The 20753-nt window shown below is 52.0% G+C and overlaps 1 protein-coding gene across 1 annotated transcript in view; it reads left to right on the forward strand.

Moving 5' to 3' along the window:
* Positions 1-838: 838 nt before the first annotated feature.
* PGM2L1 (phosphoglucomutase 2 like 1) overlaps positions 839-20753 on the forward strand; it is an 86621-nt gene continuing 66706 nt past the window's right edge. Inside the window, exon 1 of the mRNA XM_029054252.2 lies at positions 839-1003. Within this exon, the coding sequence (XP_028910085.1) occupies positions 923-1003 (81 nt within the window). The 5' untranslated portion in view covers positions 839-922. The remainder of the gene's footprint in view (positions 1004-20753) is intronic.

A 20753-nucleotide genomic window follows, 5' to 3' on the forward strand; every position in this document is an offset into this window, starting at 1 on the left:
TAGAACAGTGCTCTGCACAGGGTAAGCGCTTAACCAGTGCCAACATTATTACATCATGAATAAAATAGAGTAATAAATAATATATACAAATATGCATAAGTGCTGTGGGGGGGGAGAATAGGGCGGTGGGCGGGGGCCTGGGGTGGGCGTGCCCCGCGGTGATTGGCGGAGGGGGCGGGAGGGGGGCGGGGCCTGGGGTGGGCCTGTCTCGCGATGATTGGCGGACACGGGACGTGGGCGTGTCCTGAAGCGGTAGGCGGGGCCTGGGGTGGGCTCCTCTCACGGTGATTGGCGGAGGAGGGGGGGGGTGTTCGGGAGAAGTGGGCGGGGCCTGTGAGGGCGTGTCCGCGCGGATTGGCGGAAATGGGCGGTGGGCGTGTCCTGGCGCAGTAGGCGGGGCTCTCGGTGGGCCCGTCCCGCGGTGATTGGCGGAGACGGGCGGTGGGCGTGTCCCGGAGAGGTGGGCGTGGCCGTCGGAGGGCCCGTCCCGCGGGGATTGGCGGAGGCTGGCGGTGGGCGTGTCCCGGAGGCGGTGGGCGGGGCCGGCGGAGGCCCCGTCCGGCGGGGATTGGCGGAGGCTGGCAGTGGGCGTGTCCCGGTGCAGTAGGCGGGGCCGTCGGAGGGCCCGTGCCGCGGTGATTGGCGGAGAACCCGGCGATGGGCGTGTCCCGGAGCGGTGGGCGGGGCCGGAGGAGGGCCCGTCCCGCGGGGATTGGCGGAGGCTGGCAGTGGGCGTGTCCCGGGGCGGTGGGCGGGGCGTGCGGGGCGTGCCCCGCGGTGATTGGCGGAGACGGGCGGTGGGCGTGTCCCGGGGCGTGGCGGGTGGAGGCGGGTGGAGGCGGGAGGTGGTCGGCGGGGCGTGCGGGGCGCTGCGGCGGTGCGGCTCCGTCCTTGCTTCGTTGCTCCCTTGCTTCCCCGGGCCATGGGGGACCGGCCCCGCCCAGCCCGCACCGGAGACCCCCACCTCGACGCCGCCGTGGACCAGTGGCTCCGCTGGGACAAGGTCGGTGTCCGCCCCGCCCCCCTCGGCGCAGCGCTGCGCCCGGACCCGGGGCCCGACCCTGTGCTAAGCGCTGCGGCCGGCGAGGAGCCTCATGATGAGGATGATGATCACGATGGCGTGGGTTAGGCGCTTACGACGTGCCCGGCCCTGCGCTAAGCGCTGCGGCGAGGATCCTGATGATGATGATAATAATGATGGCATTGGTTAGGCGCTGCCGGTGTGCCAAGCCCTGGGCTGAGCTCCGCGGGCGGCGATGATCCTAATGATAATAATAATAATAATAATAATGATGGCATTGGTGAAGCGCTGCCGGTGTGCCAAGCCCTGGGCTAAGCCCTGCGGTGATGATCCTAATGATATTAATGATAAGAATAATGATGGCATTGGTGAAGCGCTGCCGGTGTGCCAAGCCCTGGGCTTAGCCCTGCGGTGATGATCCTAATGATATTAATGATAATAAGAATAATGATGGCATTGGTCAAGCGCTGCCGGTGTGCCAAGCCCTGTGCTAAGCCCTGCGGTGATGATCCTAATGATATTATTAATAATAATAATAATAATGATGGCATTGGTGAAGCGCTGCCGGTGTGCCAAGCCCTGGGCTTAGCCCTGCGGTGATGATCCTAATGATATTAATGATAATAAGAATAATGACGGCATTGGTGAAGCGCTGCCGGTGTGCCAAGCCCTGGGCTTAGCCCTGCGGTGATGATCCTAATGATATTAATGATAATAAGAATAATGACGGCATTGGTCAAGCGCTGCCGGTGTGCCAAGCCCTGGGCTTAGCCCTGCGGTGATGATCCTAATGATATTAATGATAATAAGAATAATGACGGCATTGGTGAAGCGCTGCCGGTGTGCCAAGCGCTGCGGCGATGAGCCTAACGATATTAATAATAACGATGACGATGGCATCTGTTAGGCGCCGCCGGTGTGCCAAGCCCCGTGCCGAGCGCCGGGAGAGACGATGATGATAACGATGGCATTTGTTAAGCGCTCGCTGTGTGCAAAGCGCTGTTCTTTGAAGACAGGGAGGTGATGAGGTTGTCCCTGGCGGGGCTCACAGTCTCCATCCCCATTTGACAGATGAGGCCACTGAGGCCCGGAGAAGTGAAGGGACGTGCCCGAGGTCACACAGCTGACAGGTGGCGGAGCGGGATTGGAACCCGTGACCTCCGACTCCCAAGCCCGGGCTCTTTCCGCTGGGTCACGCTGCCTCTCCGCGGCCTCCCCGGCCCCGCAGATCGATAAACGTAATCACGGTGATGGTGTTTCTCGAGCGCTTACTATGTGCCAAGCACCGTGTTGGTCGCGGCCCCTGCTCCCCGTGGGGCTCGTAAGCCCCATCCCCATTTGACAGATGAGGGAACCGAGGCCCAGAGAAGTGAAGTGACGTGCCCGAGGTCACACAGCTGACACGCGGCGGAGGTGGGATTAGAACCCAGGCCCGGGCTCTCTCCGCTTGGCCACACTCATTCTCTGCAGCCTCACCTGCCTCCACAGCATAATAATGATAATAATGCCGCTGATGATGATGAAGGTATTTAAGTGCTTACTGTGTGCAGAGCGCTATTCATTCATTCAACCGTATTGATGTTGAGCGCTTACTCTGTGCAGAGCACTGTACTGAGCGCTTGGAATGGACGATTCGGCCCCAGAGAGAGCCGATCCCTACCCTAATGTCGGTGTTTGTTAAGCGCTTACCCTGTGCTGAGCCCTGTACTGAGCGCTGGGGTAGATACAGGGTGATGAGGTTGTCCCCCGTGAGGCTCCCAGTCTCCTTCCCCATTTTACAGATGAGGGAACCGAGGCCCAGAGAAGTGATTTGCCCAAGGTCACCCAGCTGACCAGCGACTGCATTTAAGGGCTTAATACGTGCCAGGCCCTGTACTAAGCGCTCAACTCATCAGGTTGGACACGGTCCAGGCCCCACGTGGGGCTCCCAGTCTCCATCCCCGTTTTCCAGATGAGGGAACCTGAGGCCCAGAGAAGGGCAGCGGCTTGCCCGAGGTCACCCGGCAGACAAGTGGCGGAGCCGGGATTAGAACCCGGCTCCTTCCGACTCCCAAGCCCGGGCTCCACCCACTGGACCGCACCGCTTTCCCGCAGCCTCCCCGGCCCCGCCGCGGCATCCGTGCCGGGTGCAGAGCACTGGACTAAGCGCTGGGGAGACACCCCCCCCCCCCAACGCCGCGGAGTGGGCAGGTAGGGGTTCCCCCCCAACCCGCAGACAGCTAATAAGTACTCGATCCGTATCTGGTGAGCACTTACTGCGTGCAGAGCACTGTACTGAGCACCTGGGAGGGAGCGGCACAGCGATACCAGACCTACCCCCTGCCCCCCCAGTGAGCGTTTACGATCCCCCGATCGTATTTAGCGCGCGCCGACCGTGTGCGGAGCACCGTACTGAGCGCTTGGGAGAGGACAGCAGAGGCGACGGACACGTCCCCCGCCCGCAAGGAGCTTCTCCGACCCATTAATCTTCTTTAGAGAAGCGGCGTGGCTCGGTGGAAAGAGCCCGGGCTGGGGAGTCAGAGGTCATGGGTTCGAATCCCGCCTCCGCCCCTTGTCTGCTCCGTGACCTTGGACTGGTCACTTCCCTTCTCTGGCCCTCGGTGACCCCCGTCTGTAGTCATTCGTTCAGTCGTATTCACCGAGTGCTTAGGGCGGGCAGAGCACTGTACTGAGCGCTTGGGAGGGGACAGTTGAGCCACAGGGACGATCCCTGCCCAACAGCGGGCTCGCAGTCTGGGAGCCGGGGAGGCAGACATCCAAACAAGTAAAGGGACGTCGGAGCAGCAATGCGAATAAATAGAATTATCGATGATACGCACCTCATTAGTAAAATAGATGGAACGATCACAGGTACGGATGAGAAGCAGCGTGGCTCGGCGGAAAGAGCCCGGGCTTGGGAGTCAGAGGTCATGGGTTCGAATCCCGGCTCGGCCGCTCGTCAGCTGGCTGACCGTGGGCGAGTCGCTTCGCTGGGCCTCAGTTCCCTCATCTGTAAAATGGGGATGAAGACTGCGAGCCGCACGTGGGACAACCCGATGACCCCGTGTCTACCCGGCGCTTAGAACGGTGCTCGGCGCACAGTAAGCGCTTAACAGATAGCGACATTATTATCATTAATGCGACCGGAACCGCGTCTCCTTTTACTTTCCGTTGGCAGATTTTAATTCTGCACATTTTTCGGAGCGATGCTGCTCGGCCTCGCTATCTGTGGGCATTTCCTCCCCCCCGCGTCGGGTCCACCGGAGAACCTCACACCGGTCTTGCTGTTCGCCCGTCCGCTGGACCTCTGTCAGAGCATCCTGCTCCTTTGACTCAGTTTCCAATTGATTTGTCGTCTAATGTGCCTTTTCGGTCAGGATTGACCATTCTAGAATTCTCCATCGTAGCAGCACAAGAGGTCGGGCCGGGAGAAGCGTCGTCGTCTTTTTAACGTGGAGAAATTCCGCATTCTCTAGCAAGGCCGTTCCCAGCCCCTTTCAAAACGCTACGTGCGTCGGTTATTTAAAGCTCTCAGTTTCGAGAAGGCAGTGGAAGCCAAAAAATAAACAGATTTAACGGGGGTAAAGAGAACCTCTTTATGTGCCGCCTGAATAAGGAGTCACTGGCGTAAGATAACAATTGACTGACTAGAATCAGGCTTCGGAACAAAGGAAGACGCATTTTTAAACTTACGTAAGAGTATTTTCGCTCGAGAAGGCTCTGGAGAAATGTTTCTGCCTCTTGGTTAGATCCAGATGAATTTTGGAAATAGCCTTCCTTGCTCTCAAGCCTTCTAGGATTGGACTGATATGGAAGAACGTTATTTTTAAAAGGGTTTTTTGTTTTAGGTTTCTCGGTGAGCCTTGGGATGATGTTAGTTATTCTAGGTTTACGGGGATCGTGACTTTATGGAGGTCCCCGGCTTGAAATTTCGGTCGTAATCTGGTGACGGAGACATTTGATCTGCTGTCGGCAAAGGAAAATTTAATTCGAGACCGTTGTTGTCCGGTGTTGATGGTTTCCTTGTGTTGGATTTCTCTCAGTTGTTTACCAGTAAAGAAAAGTGCCTGGAATGAGCCTGCGGTTTAAACGGAGGGATCGGAGAGGCGATGACATCGAGATGCTGAAAATTCAGTGTTTTGCATTTCGTTTATTGTGAAGGGAGGCTTTCTAGCCTAGACCAGAAGCACAGTAAATGGATTTTTCAAACGTCAAAATTGACCCGGCCGGCAAACGTTTAATGTCCCGTCGTCTAGCTCGGGCAGCCGTTCGACTGACGATGATTCAAACCCTTTTAGATGCTTTATTCCGGCGTTTAGTCACCAAAAGAAGCACGCGCCGAATGTCTGTGCCAAAATCCATTTTGGTAAAGTCTTTTGAAGGGCCTTTGTAAAACGGGCGCTGGTTGTAATGAAAAACCCAGTTTTACAGGAACCGCATCCCGCCAGCGGAGCGGGATTTGGCGTCGAAACCAGACTGGGGTTCGGGATCCTCCACAGATATATCAGGATATATATATGTATATCCTTCCCCTCCCCTCAGCACTGCGCTCGTCCGCTCATTTGTATATATCTTTATTACCCTGTTTATTTTGTTAATGAGATGTTCATCCCCTTGATTCTATTTATTGCTATTGTTTTTGTCCGTCTGTCTCCCCCGACTAGACTGTAAGCCCGTCGATGGGCGGGGATTTTTGCTATCTGTCGCCGAACTGTACATTCCAAGCGCTCAGTCCAGTGCTCTGCACATAGTAAGCGCTCAATAAATACTATTGAATGAATCAGTGGCATGTTTAGAACCCATGAATTGACGACTCGTCGGCCCTGGGGGTGCGTGACCGCGGTTTTCGAGGAACCTCCGCTCTTGCCCATTTAGTGATTTTTGATTTCTTGATCCTTTTGTGTCCTGGCACTGCTCAGGCTCCTGAACTCTTTTTTTCTGTTCATTGCATCCCATCTGTCTTCTGAGGCAGGCTGGGAGCGTCTTCTTTGTACGTGGATTCTGCCCGCGGTAGTTGCCGAATCGAGGTGGCCGTCGGGAGAGGAAGGAGGAGGGATAATGGCAAAGGTCCGGTGGAAGAGCTGGGGAAAGAAAGAGGATGGACCCAGGGCCTGCCCAGCCCCTTGACCTAATGCAGGGATTTGGCGTGGAGGAAGGGGAAGGGAAATAAATTTGTAGCCCTTTCTCTCTTTTTGGCCTCTTTTCCTTTCTCTCTCTCCCTGCTTTACACTCACTTCGGTCCTAACACATCCCGTCCCCATCCATTCTTCAGGAAGAGGGACCAGGGCGTTTCCAGTGGATTGGAATGCGAAAAGCTAAAGAGAAGGTTTTGTTTTCTGCCCCCCAAAAAGGCAGAGCCCCCTGTGGCTTCCCCACCTGTCCCTCCCCTGCTGCAGAAAGATTTGAGTCACCAATAAATACAATAACGTTGGTATTCGTTAAGGGTTTTACTATGCGCAGAGCACTGTTCTAAGCTCTGGGGTAGGTACAGGGTCATCAGGTTGTCCCACGGTCTTAATCCCCATTTTCCAGATGAGGTAACTGAGCCACCGAGAAGTGCAGTGACTTGCCCACAGTCACACAGCTGACAGGCGGCAGAGCCGGGATTTGAACTCATGACCTCTCATTCATTCATTCCATAGTATTTATTGAGCGCTTACTATGTGCAGAGCACTCCGCTAAGCGCTTGGAATGGACAATTTGGCAACAGATAGAGACCATCCCTGCCCATTGACGGGCTTATAGTCTAATCGGGGGCGACAGAGGGACAAAAACAGTAGCGATAAATAGAATCAGCGGGCTCTTTCCACTGAGCCACGCTGCTTCTCCAAGCAGGCAGGCACTGTTTAGGAGAAAAAAGGGCAGGGCATCCTGTGGGGATGTGTGAGTACTGGATTTTTTGGCTTTTCTGGACCCCTCTTTTTCTGTGATTGATTAGGATGATTGAAAAAGGGGAGTCGCGCCTCTCCGTATTCCGTTCTTCCCTTTCCAGCAGTGGCCGGGCCCGATGCAGCAATATGCCTTCAGGAGGTGCCTCAGTGAGCGCTCAGACTCGATCAATTAATAAATTGATTGAGGTAGCATATCCCTCCTAACCGTCTCCCTTCTAGACTCTGAGCTTGCGGGCAGGGAACGTGTCTTCCAGATCTGTTGGAGCATGCTCTCCCAAGTGCTTAGCACAGTGCTCTGCCCAAAGTAGATGCTCAATAAATACGATCGATTTGATCGCTTCTCTGAAGTCGCATTCTTCAAGGACTCTGTAGACTGTCGGGTCCCGGTGGTCGGGAATATGATGACGATGGCGGCATTTGGTAAGCGCTTACTAAGTGCCGAGCACTGTTCTAAGCGCTGCGTGGGACAATCTCATAACCTTGTATCTACCCCAGCGCTTAGAACAGTGCTCGGCACATAGTAAGCGCTTAAATACCATCCTCATCATCATTATTATTATTATTAAGTTAATAGGGTTTGGGGCTCACAGTCTTCATCCCCATTTTACAGATGAGGTCACTGAGGGACAGAGAAGTGAAGTGACTTGCCCACGGTCACACAGCCGACACGCGGCGGAGCCGGGATCAGAACCCACGACCTCTGACTCCCAAGCCCGGACTCTTTCCACCGAGCCACACGGCTTCTACCTACTCTGTTGAATCGTACCCTGCCAAGCATTTAGTACAGTGCTCTGCACACAGCACTCAAATAGGAGTGATTGTCTTCATTCGGTTGTATTTATTGAGCGGTTACTGTGGGCAGAGCACTGTACTAAGCGCTTGGGAAAGTACACTACAACAGTAAACAGTGAGCGTACAGTCTAGAGGAGCTTAAAAGTTAGAGGATTTGATGTGATTGCTTCTCTGAAGCCTCTTCCTTCAGGACCCTCTAGATTATAAACTCCTGGGGGGTAGGGAAAGTGTCTTCCCACTCTGGTCCATTGAAGCAGCGTGGCTCGGTGGAAAGAGCCCGGGCTTGGGAGTCAGAGGTCATGGGTTCTAATCCTGGCTCCGCCGCCTGCCAGCTGGGTGACTTTGAGCTGGTCACTTCACTTCTCTGCCTCAGTTCCCTCATCTGTAAAATAAGGATCAAAACCGTGAGCCCCACATGGGACAACCTGATCACCTTGTATCCCCCCCCCCCCAGCGCTTAGAACAGTGCTTTGCGTATAGTAAGCGCTTAGCAAATATTCGCAGTATTATTATTACTCTACCAAGTGCTTAATAATAATCATTATAACGATAACGATGGTCTTTGTTAAGCGATTATTATGCGTCAGGCGCTCTACTAAGCGCTGGGGTGGCTACAGACAAATCGGGTTGGACACAGTCCCTGTCCTGCAGAGGGCTCACAGTCTTAATCCCCATCTTACAGATGAGGGAACTGAGGCACAGAGGAGTGAAATAACTTGCCCAAGGCCACACAGCAGACAGTGATGGAACCAGGATTAGAACTCATGACCTTCTGACTCCCAGGCCCTTGCTCCATCCATTACGCCGCTCTACGCCAGTGCTGCTTAGTACGATGTTCTGCACCCAGTAAGCGCTCAATAAATACGTTGAATTGATTGATTGATTGATTGGCTATTAGCCCAGACTGCCAGGGGCTTTGTGTCCAGGGTTGGAACTGAGCTCTGATGCCCAGGCCCAGCCTCTGCCCAGTGGGTCTAATCTAGTTTCCTTGCTGCGCCCAGCAGCTACATTCCCCGGTCTAGATAATAAAAATGTTAATTGGGAGTGGTAAGCGCCTACTATGTGTCAAGCAGCTGCCAAGTGCTGGTGTCCGCCTAAAATAATCAGGTTAGATACAGTCCCTGTCCCCCGTGGGGCTCACAGGCTGAGGAGGAGGGAGAACAGGAATGGAATCCCTGTTTTCCAGATGAGGAAACTGAGGCACAGAGAAGTCTGTTGAGCAGAGACTTTCTCATCAGGCAAGCGACGGGGCTGAAAATTGCCCTTACGTCCTTACCCGTAATGTTATTTCTATTAATGTCTCCCCCTCTAGACTCTAAGCTCACTCTGGGCAGGGAACGTGTCTGTTTTAATTGTCCTCCCCCAAGCGCTTAGTACAGTGCTCTGCACACAGTAAGTGCTCAGTAAATCCAGAGGACTGACTGACTGTGCCTTCCGGGCCTGGCCACTTTCCTCCAGACCACCCTGCTTCCCTAGAGGTAGGCGTTTGTCACCTCCTCCAGGAGGCCTTCCCAGACTGAGCCCCCCCTTTCCCTCTGCTCCCCTCCTTTCCCCTCCCTCCCCCCCACCCTCTGCTCTTCCCCCTTCCCCTCCCCTCAGCCCTGTGCTCATTTGTATAGATTATTTATTACCCTTTTTATTTGGTTGATGAGGTGTACGTCCTCTCGATTCTATTTATCGTGATTATGTTGTCTTGTTTTTGTTTTGCTCCGTTTCGCTTTGCTGTCTGTCTCCCCCGTTTAAGTCGGTGAACCCGTCGATGGGCAGGGATGGTCTCTATCTGTGGCCGAATTGTCCATTCCAAGCGCTTAGTACAGTGCTCTGCACATAGTAAGCGCTCAGTAATTACTATTGAATGAATGAATGACTGCCTTCTCCAGAGGTGGGCAAAGCTGAAAGTCATAATTCTATTTATGTCTTGATTCTATTTATTGCTATTGTTCTTGTCTGTCCATCTCCCCCGATTAGACCGTAAGCCCGTCAAAGGGCAGCGACTGTCTCTATCTGTTACCGATTTATCCATTCCAAGCGCTTAGTACAGTGCTCTGCACATAGTAAGCGCTCAATAAATACTCCTGAATGAACGAATAATGCCATCATCATGGGAAGGAGGGAACCCTCAGCCGCGGCTCACCTTCTGGCGGAAGCAGCGTGGCTCGGTGGAAAGAGCCCGGGCTTAGGAGTCAGAGGTGGTGGGTTCGAATGCCGACCCCACCACGTCAGCTGTGTGATTTGGGGCAAGTCACTTCACTTCTCGCTGCCTCAGTTACCTCATCTGTAAAACGGGGATGAAGACTGTGAGCCGCACGTGGGGCACCCTGATGACCCGGTATCTGCCCTAGCGCTCTGAACAGTGCTCGGCACGTAGTGGGTGCTTAACAAATACCAACCACTCTTATTCATCCTGCACCTGTCCCTCCTCTTCCCGCCCGGAAAGGGGTAGGAAGCCTGAGGGTGGCTGAGATGCAGCCTGGGGTGGAGGATGCCGAGTGAACCGGTGTCCATTGGGCTTTCTATCTTGGACGTCACTTGCCCCCCTGCCCTTTCCCATTTGTTCTCTCCAACGATTGGGATGTCTGCTTGGAGTTTCCCTTGGGCTTGGAATGCCCTTATTCCTTCTCTCACACTGATCTCTTCTTAGTACAGTCCCTCATCCCATCCCGACTGGATGACTGCATCAGCCTCCCTTCTGACCTCCCAACCTCCCGTCTCTCCCCACTCCAGTCTTTTCTTCATTCATTCATTCATTCATTCATTCATTCATTCAATAGTATTTATTGAATGTGCAGAGCACTGTACTAAGCGCTTGGAATGGACAAATCGGTAACAGAGACAGGCCCTGCCGTTTGACGGGCTCACGGTCTAATCGGGGGAGACGGACGGACGAGAACGATGGCAATAAATAGAGTCGAGGGGAAGAACGTCTCGTAAAAACAATGGCGACTAAATAGAATCGAGGCGATGGACATCTCATTAACAAAATAAATAGGGTAATGAAAATATATTTCTGTCAGTACAGTTGAGCGGACGAGTACAGTGCTGAGGGGATGGGAAGGGAGAGGAAGGGAGAGGACCCTTCACTCGGCTGCCCGGTTCATCTCAAAAACCCTCAGTGGTTGCCTATCCACCGTCGCATGAAGCAAAACCTTCTCACTCTGGGCTTCGAGGCTGTCCATCCCCTTGCCCCCTCCTACCTCTCCTTCCTTCTCTCTTTCCACCGCCCAGCCCGCACGCTCCGCTCCTCCGCCGCCCGCCTCCTCGCCGTCCCTCGTTCATGCTTATCCCGCCGTCGACCTCTGGCCCACGTCCTCCCGCGGTCCCGGAACGCCCTCCCTCCTCGCCTCCGCCAAACCGATTCTCTTCCCCTCTTCCAAACCCTACTTAGAGCTCACCTCCTCCAGGAGGCCTTCCCAGACTGAGCCCCCCTTTCCCTCTGCTCCTCCCCTCCCCATCGTCCCCACTCCCTCCCTCTGCTCTACCCCCTGCCCCTCCCCACAGCACTTGTGTGTAATATACGTACATATTTATAATTCTATTTATTTCATCCATGACGCGCATATATCCCCAATTCCATTCATTTCTACTGATGCTATTGACGCCTGTTTACTTGTCTTGCTGTCTGTCTCCCCCCTTCCAGACTGTGAGCCCGTTGTGGGCAGGGATTGTCTCTATGTGTCGCTGAATTGTATTTTCCAAGTGCTTAGTACAGTGCTCTGCACAAAGTAAGTGCTCAATAAATTGACTGAATGAGTGAATGAACAAATGCCCTGAGGTAGCTACTGAGCAAAAAGTGCTTTCCCTTAATACTGTTGCTTCCCTGAAGGTGTGTTGTTTTTATGGACCCAATAATAATAATAATATTGGTATTTGTTAAGCGCTTACTACGTGCAGAGCACTGTTCTAAGCGCTGGGGGAGATACAGGGGAATCAGGTGGTCCCACGTGAGGCTCACAGTTAATCCCCATTGTACAGATGAGGTCACTGAGGCCCAGAGAAGTGAAGTGACTTGCCCACGGTCACACAGCTGACGAGTGGCAGAGCCGGGAAGTAGCAATACCACTACATTGCCAGCGCAGATTTTTTCAGGGTCAACAGGGGCTTTCTAAACTGGCCACGACTGATTCGGCGGTGAAACCGAAATACTTTCCCCATTTCTGCGCTGGAGCGTATTTTGTGCAAATGTTCAATTTCTGTAAAAAGAAATATGTTCTTAAACCACATTCATTTTTAGACCCGCTTTTTAAAAAAAAAATGGCGTTTAAGGCGCTAGGGTGGACGCAAGCTAATCAGATTGGACACAGTCCACGTCTCACATGGGTCTCTCGGTGTTAATCCCCATTTAAGGTGAGGTCCACTTCCGTATTTTGATCAGGAAAATCCTGTGGCTACGCTACCACAACAATGGCAGATGGAGGTGGGGTGTTCCGAGAGAGCTGCAGCGTGGCTCAGTGGAAAGGGCACGGGCTTTGGAGTCAGAGGTCATGGGTTCGGATCTCGCTCGGCCCCTTGTCAGCTGTGTGACTTTGAGCAAGTCACTTCACTTCTCGGTGCTTCAGTTCCCTCATCTGTAAAATGGGGATTAAGACTGTGACCACCTGATTCCCCTGTATCTACCCCAGCGCTTAGAACAGCGCTCGGCATATAGTAAGCGCTTAACAGATACCAACATTATTATTATTCCCTGTGGAATGCAGATTTTCAGAGCCTTTGGTTCCAAGTGCATCCACTGCTCAACTCTGCCTGTCTACTTGTTTTGTTTTGCTGTCTCCCCCTTGGCTCAGTGGAAAGAGCCCGAGCCTGGGAGTCAGAGGTCATGGGTTCGAATCCCGGCTCCGCCACTTGTCAGCAGTGTGACTGTGGGCGAGTCACTTCACTTCTCTGTGCCTCAGTTCCCTCATCTGTAAAATGGGGATTAACTGTGAGCCTCACGTGGAACGACTTGATGACCCTGTATCTACCCCAGCGCTTAGAACAGTGCTCTGCACGTAGTAAGCGCTTAACAAATACCAGCATTATCATTGTAGACTGTGAGCCCGTCACTGGGCAGGGATTGTCTCTCTCTGTTGCCGAATTGTCCACTCCAAGCGCTCAGTACAGTGCTCTGCACACAGTAAGCGCTCAATAAATACGATTGAATGAGTGCGTGCTAGGTGGCTGGCTGCAAATGGTCAGTGTTGGAGCGTAACCTTCTCTTTGAATTTGAGATGACTCCAGAACAATGGACTATGAAAAATGCGAAGGTGGGTGTCGTTGGCAGAATACTTAATCAGAGAGCTGAGTAAACATTAAAATGCCAAGCGTTTACTGCAGTGCCCTGCACCCAGCAGGCCCTCAGAATTTACCCCGGACTGATATTTACTGATATGATATGATACTGAGATGATACTGATATGATACTGACTGATATGATTAGGGGAAGCAACGTGGCTCAGAGGAAAGGGCCTGGGCTTGGGAGTCAGAGGTCATGGGTTCGATTCCTGGCTCTGCCCCCTTGTCAGCTATGTGACTGTGGGCAAGTCACTTCACTTCCCTGTGCCTCATTTACCTCATCTGTAAAATGGGGATTAACTGTGAACCCCACCTGGGACAACCCGATGACCCCGTATCTCCCCCAGAGCAGCTTAGAGCAGTGCTCTGCACATAGTGAGCGCTTAACAAATACCAACATTATTATTATTATTTACCCCTGACTGATTCCCAAGAAAGAAGGCACGGAGCGTCCTGTGAATCGGTTGTGATTTTCCCCTGGGGAAGCTTGTAAGGGATCCTGTGGGCCAGAGGGTGGCCATTTTGTGACCGTCCGCCTCAAGCCGTCACAGCTTGTCAACCCTTATGGCCGGGCGGAGAGGGAGGGCAGCATCTTGATGACTTCCTCATCTTCCTCCGCCGGTCCGGGCCCGCCCGGCTGGAAAGCAACACCGAGGGAAAGGAGAACATGCAAAGAAGGGACATAAACCTTTAATCCTCAAAATAGTCTCAGCTCATAAAATGATGATAGTAATGATGGTTGTTCAGCCCTTACCACGTACCAAGCACTTCTCGGTTATCAGGTCGGACACGGCCCCCGCCCCACCTGGGGATCACGGTCCCAGTGAGAGGGAGAACGGGTATTTAATCCCCCATTTATTAATAATAATAATGGCGTTTCTTAAGCGCTTACTATGTGCCAAGCGCTGGGGGAATACAAGGTGATCGGGTTGTCCCACATGAGGCTCACCGACTTAATCCCCATTTTCCAGATGAGGGAACTGAGGCCCAGAGAAGTGAAGTGACTTGCCCACGGTCACACAGCTGACAAGTGGCGGAGCGGGGATTCGAACCCATGACCTCTGACTCCCAAGCCCGGGCTCTTTCCACTGTGCCACGCTGTTTCTCTAATATCAGCGATGACGATCCTACAGTTTCTAAGTGATTTTTGTCTCTCTGTCCATCCATTAGATTGAAAGATCATGAGGGCAGTAATCGGAGAATTGGCTTTTTTCTCCTATCCCAAGCACCGAACCCGGTGCTTCGTCTTAACAGTTGCCACGGATGGTGGATTTTAGTTTTTAAAACCGGATCCACCATTTCAACGGTTCCATAATCACCTGAACGAAGCGCACCCTCTCTAAATGGCTTCGAGGGCTCACTGTAGTTTTGCGCCGTCACCCGCCTCATCCACACCCGGCTCCGGCTCAACGGGCAAGAACTGCAGACGGAGTCGCGCTGCCCGTAGAGGTCCGGCAGCTCTGAACTACTACTACTACTAGCCCCGTCAGTGGCTAACCAGCCTGGCTTAGTGGCAAGGGCCCTGGCTTGGGAGTCAGAGGTCACGGGTTCGAATCCCGGCTCTGCCAATTGGCAGCTGTGTGACTGTGGGCAAGTCTCTTCGCTTCTCGGGGCCTCAGTGACCTCATCTCTAAAATGGGGATGAAGACTGTGAGCCTCATGTGGGACCACCTGATTACCCTGTATCTACCCCTGTGCTTAGAACGGTGCTCTGCACATAGTAAGCGCTTAACGAATTATTATTAAGTGCTTATTATGTGCCAGGCACTAAGTGCTGGGGTAGACACAAGATAAATGGGTTGGACACAGTCCCTGTCTCACGTGGGGCGCAAAGTGTCAATCCCCATTTTCCAGATGAGGTAACTGAGGCACAGAGAATAATAATAATAATAATGTTGGTATTTGTTAAGCGCTTACTATGTGCAGAGCACTGTTCTAAGCACTGAGTAGATACAGGGTGGGAAGCAGCGTGGCTCGGTGGAAAGAGCCCGGGCTTGGGAGTCAGAGGTCATGGGTTCGAATCCCGGCTCCGCCGCTTGTCAGCCGTGTGACTTTGGGCAAGTCACTTCACTTCTGTGCCTCAGTTACCTCATCTGTAAAATGGGGATTAAAACTGTGAGCCCCACCTGGGACAGCCCGATCACCTGGTATCCCCCCAGCGCTTAGAACAGTGCTTTGCACAAGTAAGCGCTTAACAAATACCACCATTATTATCAACCCCGGCTCGGCCACTAGCCTCACCTTGAGCAAGTCGATTCACTTTCCCGGGCCTCAGCTTCCTCATCTGTTAGAGAAGCAGCGTGGCTCAGTGGAAAGAGCCCGGGCTGGGGAGTCAGAGGTCATGGGTTCGAATTCCGGCTCCGCCACTTGTCAGCTGTGTGACTGTGGGCAAGCCACTTCACTTCTCTGGGCCTCGGTGACCTCATCTGTAAAATAGGGATGAAGACTGTGAGCCCCACGTGGGACAACTTGATCACCTTGTATCCTCCCCAGTACTTAGAACGGTGCTTTGCATGTAGTAAGTGCTTAACAAATGCCATCGTTATTATTATTACAATAAGTGCTCAATAAATGTTGGTATTTGTTAAGTGCTTACTATGTGCAGAGCACTGTTCTAAGCACTGGGGGAGAGACAGGGTCATCAGGTCGTCCCACGTGAGACTCCCATTTTCCAGATGAGGTCACTGAGGCGCAGAGAAGTGAAGTGACTTGCCCACGGTCACCCAGCTGACAAGTGGCAGAGCCGGGAGTCGAACCCGTGACCCCTGACTCCGAAGCCCAGGCTCTTTCCACTGAATACAACAGAGTGGGCAGATGTGTTCCCTGCCCACAAGGAGCTTACAGTCCAGAGGGGGAGACAGGCATTAATAGAAATAAATGACAGATAAGGACGTAAGTGCTGTGGGGGCATGAGAGGGAGTGAATAAAGGGAGCAAGGAAGAGCGGCGCAGAAGGGAGTGGGAGAAGAGGAAAGGAGGGCTTAGTCAGGGAAGGCCTCTTGGAGGAGATGGGCCTTCACTGAGGCTTTGAAGGTGGGGACAGTAACTGTGATAGATGAAAAGTGGTTGTGCCGCTTGTCTGCCGGGTGACCTTGGGTAAGTCACGTCACTAGACCACAGTTACCTCATCTGTAAAATGGGAATTAAGATGGTGAGCCCCATGTGGAACATGAACTGCGTCCAACCTGAGTAGCTTGTATCTCCTCGGGAGCTTAGTATGGTGCCTGGCACATACTAAGCGCTTAATAATAATAATAATGATGACATTTGTTAAGTGCTTACTAGGTGGCGAGCACTATTCTAAGCGCTGGGGGTAGATATAAGGTGATCAGGTTGTCCCACGTGGGGCTCACAGACTTCATCTCCATTTTACAGAGAAGGTAACCGAGGCCCAGAGAAGTGAAGTGACTTGCTCAAAGTCACACAGCTGACAGGCGGTGGAGCTGGGATTCGAAAGAGTCCGGGTCTTGGGAGCCAGAGGTCATGGGTTCGAATCCCGGCTCTGCCACTAGTCAGCTGTGTGACCGTGGGCGAGTCACTTCACTTCTCTGGGCCTCAGTGACCTCATCTGTAAAATGGGGATTAACTGTGAGCCTCAAGTGGGACAACCTGATGACCCTGTATCTCCCCCAGCGCCTAGAACAGTGCTCTGCACATAGTAAGGGCTTAACAAATACCAAAATTATTATCCATGACCTCTGACTCCCAAGCCCCGGGCTCTTTCCACTGAGCCACGCTGCTTAACAAATACCGTAAATACCATAAAGAAATGGAGAAAGTTAGTGAAGAGACTTGAAGCCAATAGCCTGGGGCCTGGGAGTCAGAAGGGCCTGGGACCTAATCCCGGCTCTTCCGCTTGTCTGCTGTGTGACCTTGGGCAAGTCGCTTTATCTCTCTGTGCCTCACTTCCCCCTCTGCAAGATGGGGATTGAGACTGTGAGCCCCGTGTGGGACAAGGGACCGTGTCCAACCTGATATATTTAATAATAATAATCATGTTGGTATTTGTTAAGCGCTTACTATGTGCAGAGCACTGTTCTAAGCGCTGGGGTAGACACAGGGGAATCAGGTTGTCCCACGTGGGGCTCACAGTCTTAAACCCCATTTTCCAGATGAGGTAACTGAGGCCCAGAGAAGTGAAGTGACTTGCCTCCAGTCACACAGCTGCCAAGTGGCAGAGCCGGGATTCGAACCCATGACCTCTGACTCCAAAGCCCAGGCTCTTTCCACTGAGCCACGCTGTATCCAGCCCAGCGCTTCATACAGTGCCTGGCACATTACCCTATTTATTTTGTTAATGAGATGTACATCACCCTGATTTTATTTATTTGCTGTTGTTTTAATGAGATGTTCTTCCCCTTGATTCTATTTATTGCCATTGTTCTTGTCTGTCCGTCTCCCCTGATAGACTGTAAGCCCGTCAAAGGGCAGGGACTGTCTCTATCTGTCGCCGATTTGCCCATTGCAAGCGCTTAGTACAGTGCTCTGCACATAGTAAGCGCTCAATAAATACTTTTGAATAAATAAATACTATTGAACATAGTAAGCGCTGAACAAATAAAATTATTAGTAAGAAGTTTTTATTTAATTCATAGAAGGACGGGGTCCGCCCTCCCTCAGGCCTGGAACTCCCTCCCCCTTCGCAGCTGACGGCCAGTCAATCAATCAGTGGTATTTATTGAGCGCTTACTCTGTGCAGAGCACTGTACTAAGCACTCGCAAGAGTACATTACAGCATAATGAACTTCCAGTCTAGAGAGGAGCTTACAGTCACCTTCAAAACCATCTTCAAAACGCATCTCCTCCCAGAGAAGCCTTCCCTGACTTAATTCCTCATTTCCTCTACCCACGCTCCCCTTTTTGTCACCAAAGAGTTTGACCCTCTATCCCTCTTTATCCCTTAGAGAAGCAGCGTGGCTCAGTGGAAAGAGCCCGGGCTTGGGAGTCAGAGGTCGTGGGTTCTAATCCTGGCTCCGCCACTTGGCAGCAGTGTGACTTTGGGCGAGTCACTTCACTTCTCTGTGCCTCAGTGACCTCATCTGGAAAATGGGGATGGAGACTGTGAGCCCCATGTGGGACAACCTGATTACCTTCTATCTCCCCAGTGCTTGGCGCATATTAAGCGCTTAACAAATACCAAAATTATTATTATTATTATTATTAATAAGCACTTTGACCTCACCCCAGCCCCACAGCATTTATGCTCGTATCCTAAAACTCTACTATTTCCCCTCTCTGTAACTTATTTTCCTGTCTCCCTCTTTACACCCAAAGTTTCCTGTGGGCGGGATTACATCTTCCAACCCGGTCGTATTGTTCTTTCCCAAGTGTTTGATACAGCGCTCTGCACACAGTAATCACTCTATAAATACCACTGATTGATTGGAAAATCCATTGTGTACAGAAAAGCATTCGACTCAGATTGATGTCAATCTGAGGACGGAGGTGACTCAGGAATAATTAGGGAGTTTGCTAGGGACAGAGTTTCTGTCCCACGTAATTGTGGTACTTGTTAAATGCTTACTATGTGCCAAGCACTGTACTAAGCGCTGGGGTAGATAGAGGGTAATCAGGTTGTTCCAGGTGGGCCTCAGTCTTCATGCCCATTTTCCAGATGAGGTCACTGAGGCTCAGAGAAGCGAAGTGACTTGCCCACGGTCACACAGCTGCCAGGTGGCAGAGCCGGGATTCGAACTCATGACCTCTGACTCCCAAGCCCGGGCTCTTTCCACTGAGCCACGGTGCTTCTTAGCGTGATTCAGGTTGGGCCCGGTCCCTGTCCCACATGGGACTCACACTCTCAATCCCCATTTTACAGATGAGGTAACTGAGGCCCAGAGAAGTAAAGTGACTTGCCCAAGGTCACGCAGCAGACAGGTGGCAGAGCCGGGATTAGAACCCATGACTTCTGACTCCTGTGCTCGATCCACAATGCCATGCCACTTAGGACTCAAGATCTGGAAGGTAGGGAGAGGTAGAAAGAGTAGTGTATATATATATATATATCTATATGAATATATAGATAACGATAATAATGATATTTATTAAGCACTTACTATGTACTATTCTAAGTGCTGTGGTGAATACAAGGTGATGAGGTTGTCCCACGTGAGGCTCACAGTTTTAATCCCCATTGTACAGATGAGGGAACTGACCCCATTTTACAGATGAGGTAACTGAGACACAGAGAAGTGAAGTGACTTGCCCACGGTCACACAGCTGACAAGTGGCAGAGCCGGGATTAGAACCCACATCCTCTGACTCCCAAACCCGGGCTCTTTCCACTAAGCCGCGCTGCTTCTTATCTGTAGTTCACAGATGAGGAAACAGGTCCAGAGCGGTTAAGTGCTCTGCACGTAGTAAGCGCTTAACAAATACCAACATTATTATTATTATTAAGTGACTTGCCCAAAGTCACATTGCAGACCAGTCTGGAATGCCTAATAATAATACTGTTTAAGTGGTTGCTAAGCACCATGCTAAATGCTGGGCTAGATAAGAATGTCTGTCTTCCCCTCTAGACTGTGACCTCATTGTGGGCAGGGAATGTGTTTACCACATTCCATGAGAAGCAGCGTGGCTCGGTGGAAATAATAATAATAATAATGTTGGTATTTGTTAAGCGCTTACTATGTGCAGAGCACTGTTCTAAGCGCTGGGGTAGACACAAGGGAATCAGGTTGTCCCACGTGGGGCTCACAGACTTAATCCCCATTTTACAGATGAGGTCGCTGAGGCCCAGAGAAGTGAAGTGACTTGCCCACAGTCACACAGCTGCCAAGTGGCAGAGCCGGGATTTGAACCCATGATCTCTGACTCCAAAGTCCATGCTCTTTCCCCTGAGTCACGCTGCTTCTCTATGGGGATTGAGAGTGTGAGTCCCATGTGGGACAGGGACTGGGCCCAACCTGAATCACGCCAAGAAGCAGCGTGGCTCAGTGGAAGGAGCACAGGCTTTGGAGTCAGAGGTCATGGGTTCGAATCCCGGCTCTGCCACTTGGCAGCTGTGTGACCGTGGGCAAGTCACTTCGCTTCTCTGAGCCTCAGTGACCTCATCTGTAAAATGGGGATTAAGACCGTGAGCCCCACGTGGGACAACCTGATTCCCCTGTGTCTACCCCAGCGCTTAGAACGGTGCTCTGCACATAGTAAGCGCTTAACAAATACCAACATTATTATTATTATTACCAACTCTGTTGTTATGTGCCCGCCCAAGCACTTAGTACAGTACTCTGCCCACAGGCACTCAATAAGTACAATTGATTGATACAGGATAATCCAGGCAGATACTGTCCCTCCCCAACATGTCCCTTCCCACTGACTAAGGGGAGAGGGAGATCAGGTATTTCATCATTGATAACATTATTATTATTGATAACATTATTATTATCCCCATATTATTATAATAATAAATTGGTATTTGTTAAGCGCTTACTATGTGCAGACCACTGTTCTAAGCACTGGGGTAGATACAGGGTCATCAGGTTGTCCCACGTGAGGCTCACAGTTAAGCAACGTGGCTCAGTGGAAAGAGTCTGGGCTTCGGAGTCAGAGGTCATGGGTTCGACTCCCGGCTCTGCCACTTGTCAGCTGTGTGACTGTGGGCAAGTCACTTCACTTCTCTGTGCCACAGTTCCCTCATCTGTAAAATGGGGATTAACTGTGAGCCTCACGTGGGGCAACCTGATGACCCTGTATCTACCCCAGTGCTTAGAACAGTGCTCTGCACATAGTAAGCACTTAACAAATACCAACATTATTATTATTACCCCCATTTTACAGATGAGGGAACTGAGGCACCGA

Source organism: Ornithorhynchus anatinus, chromosome 2 (genome assembly GCF_004115215.2).
Source record: "Ornithorhynchus anatinus isolate Pmale09 chromosome 2, mOrnAna1.pri.v4, whole genome shotgun sequence".
Taxonomy (NCBI): domain Eukaryota; kingdom Metazoa; phylum Chordata; class Mammalia; order Monotremata; family Ornithorhynchidae; genus Ornithorhynchus; species Ornithorhynchus anatinus.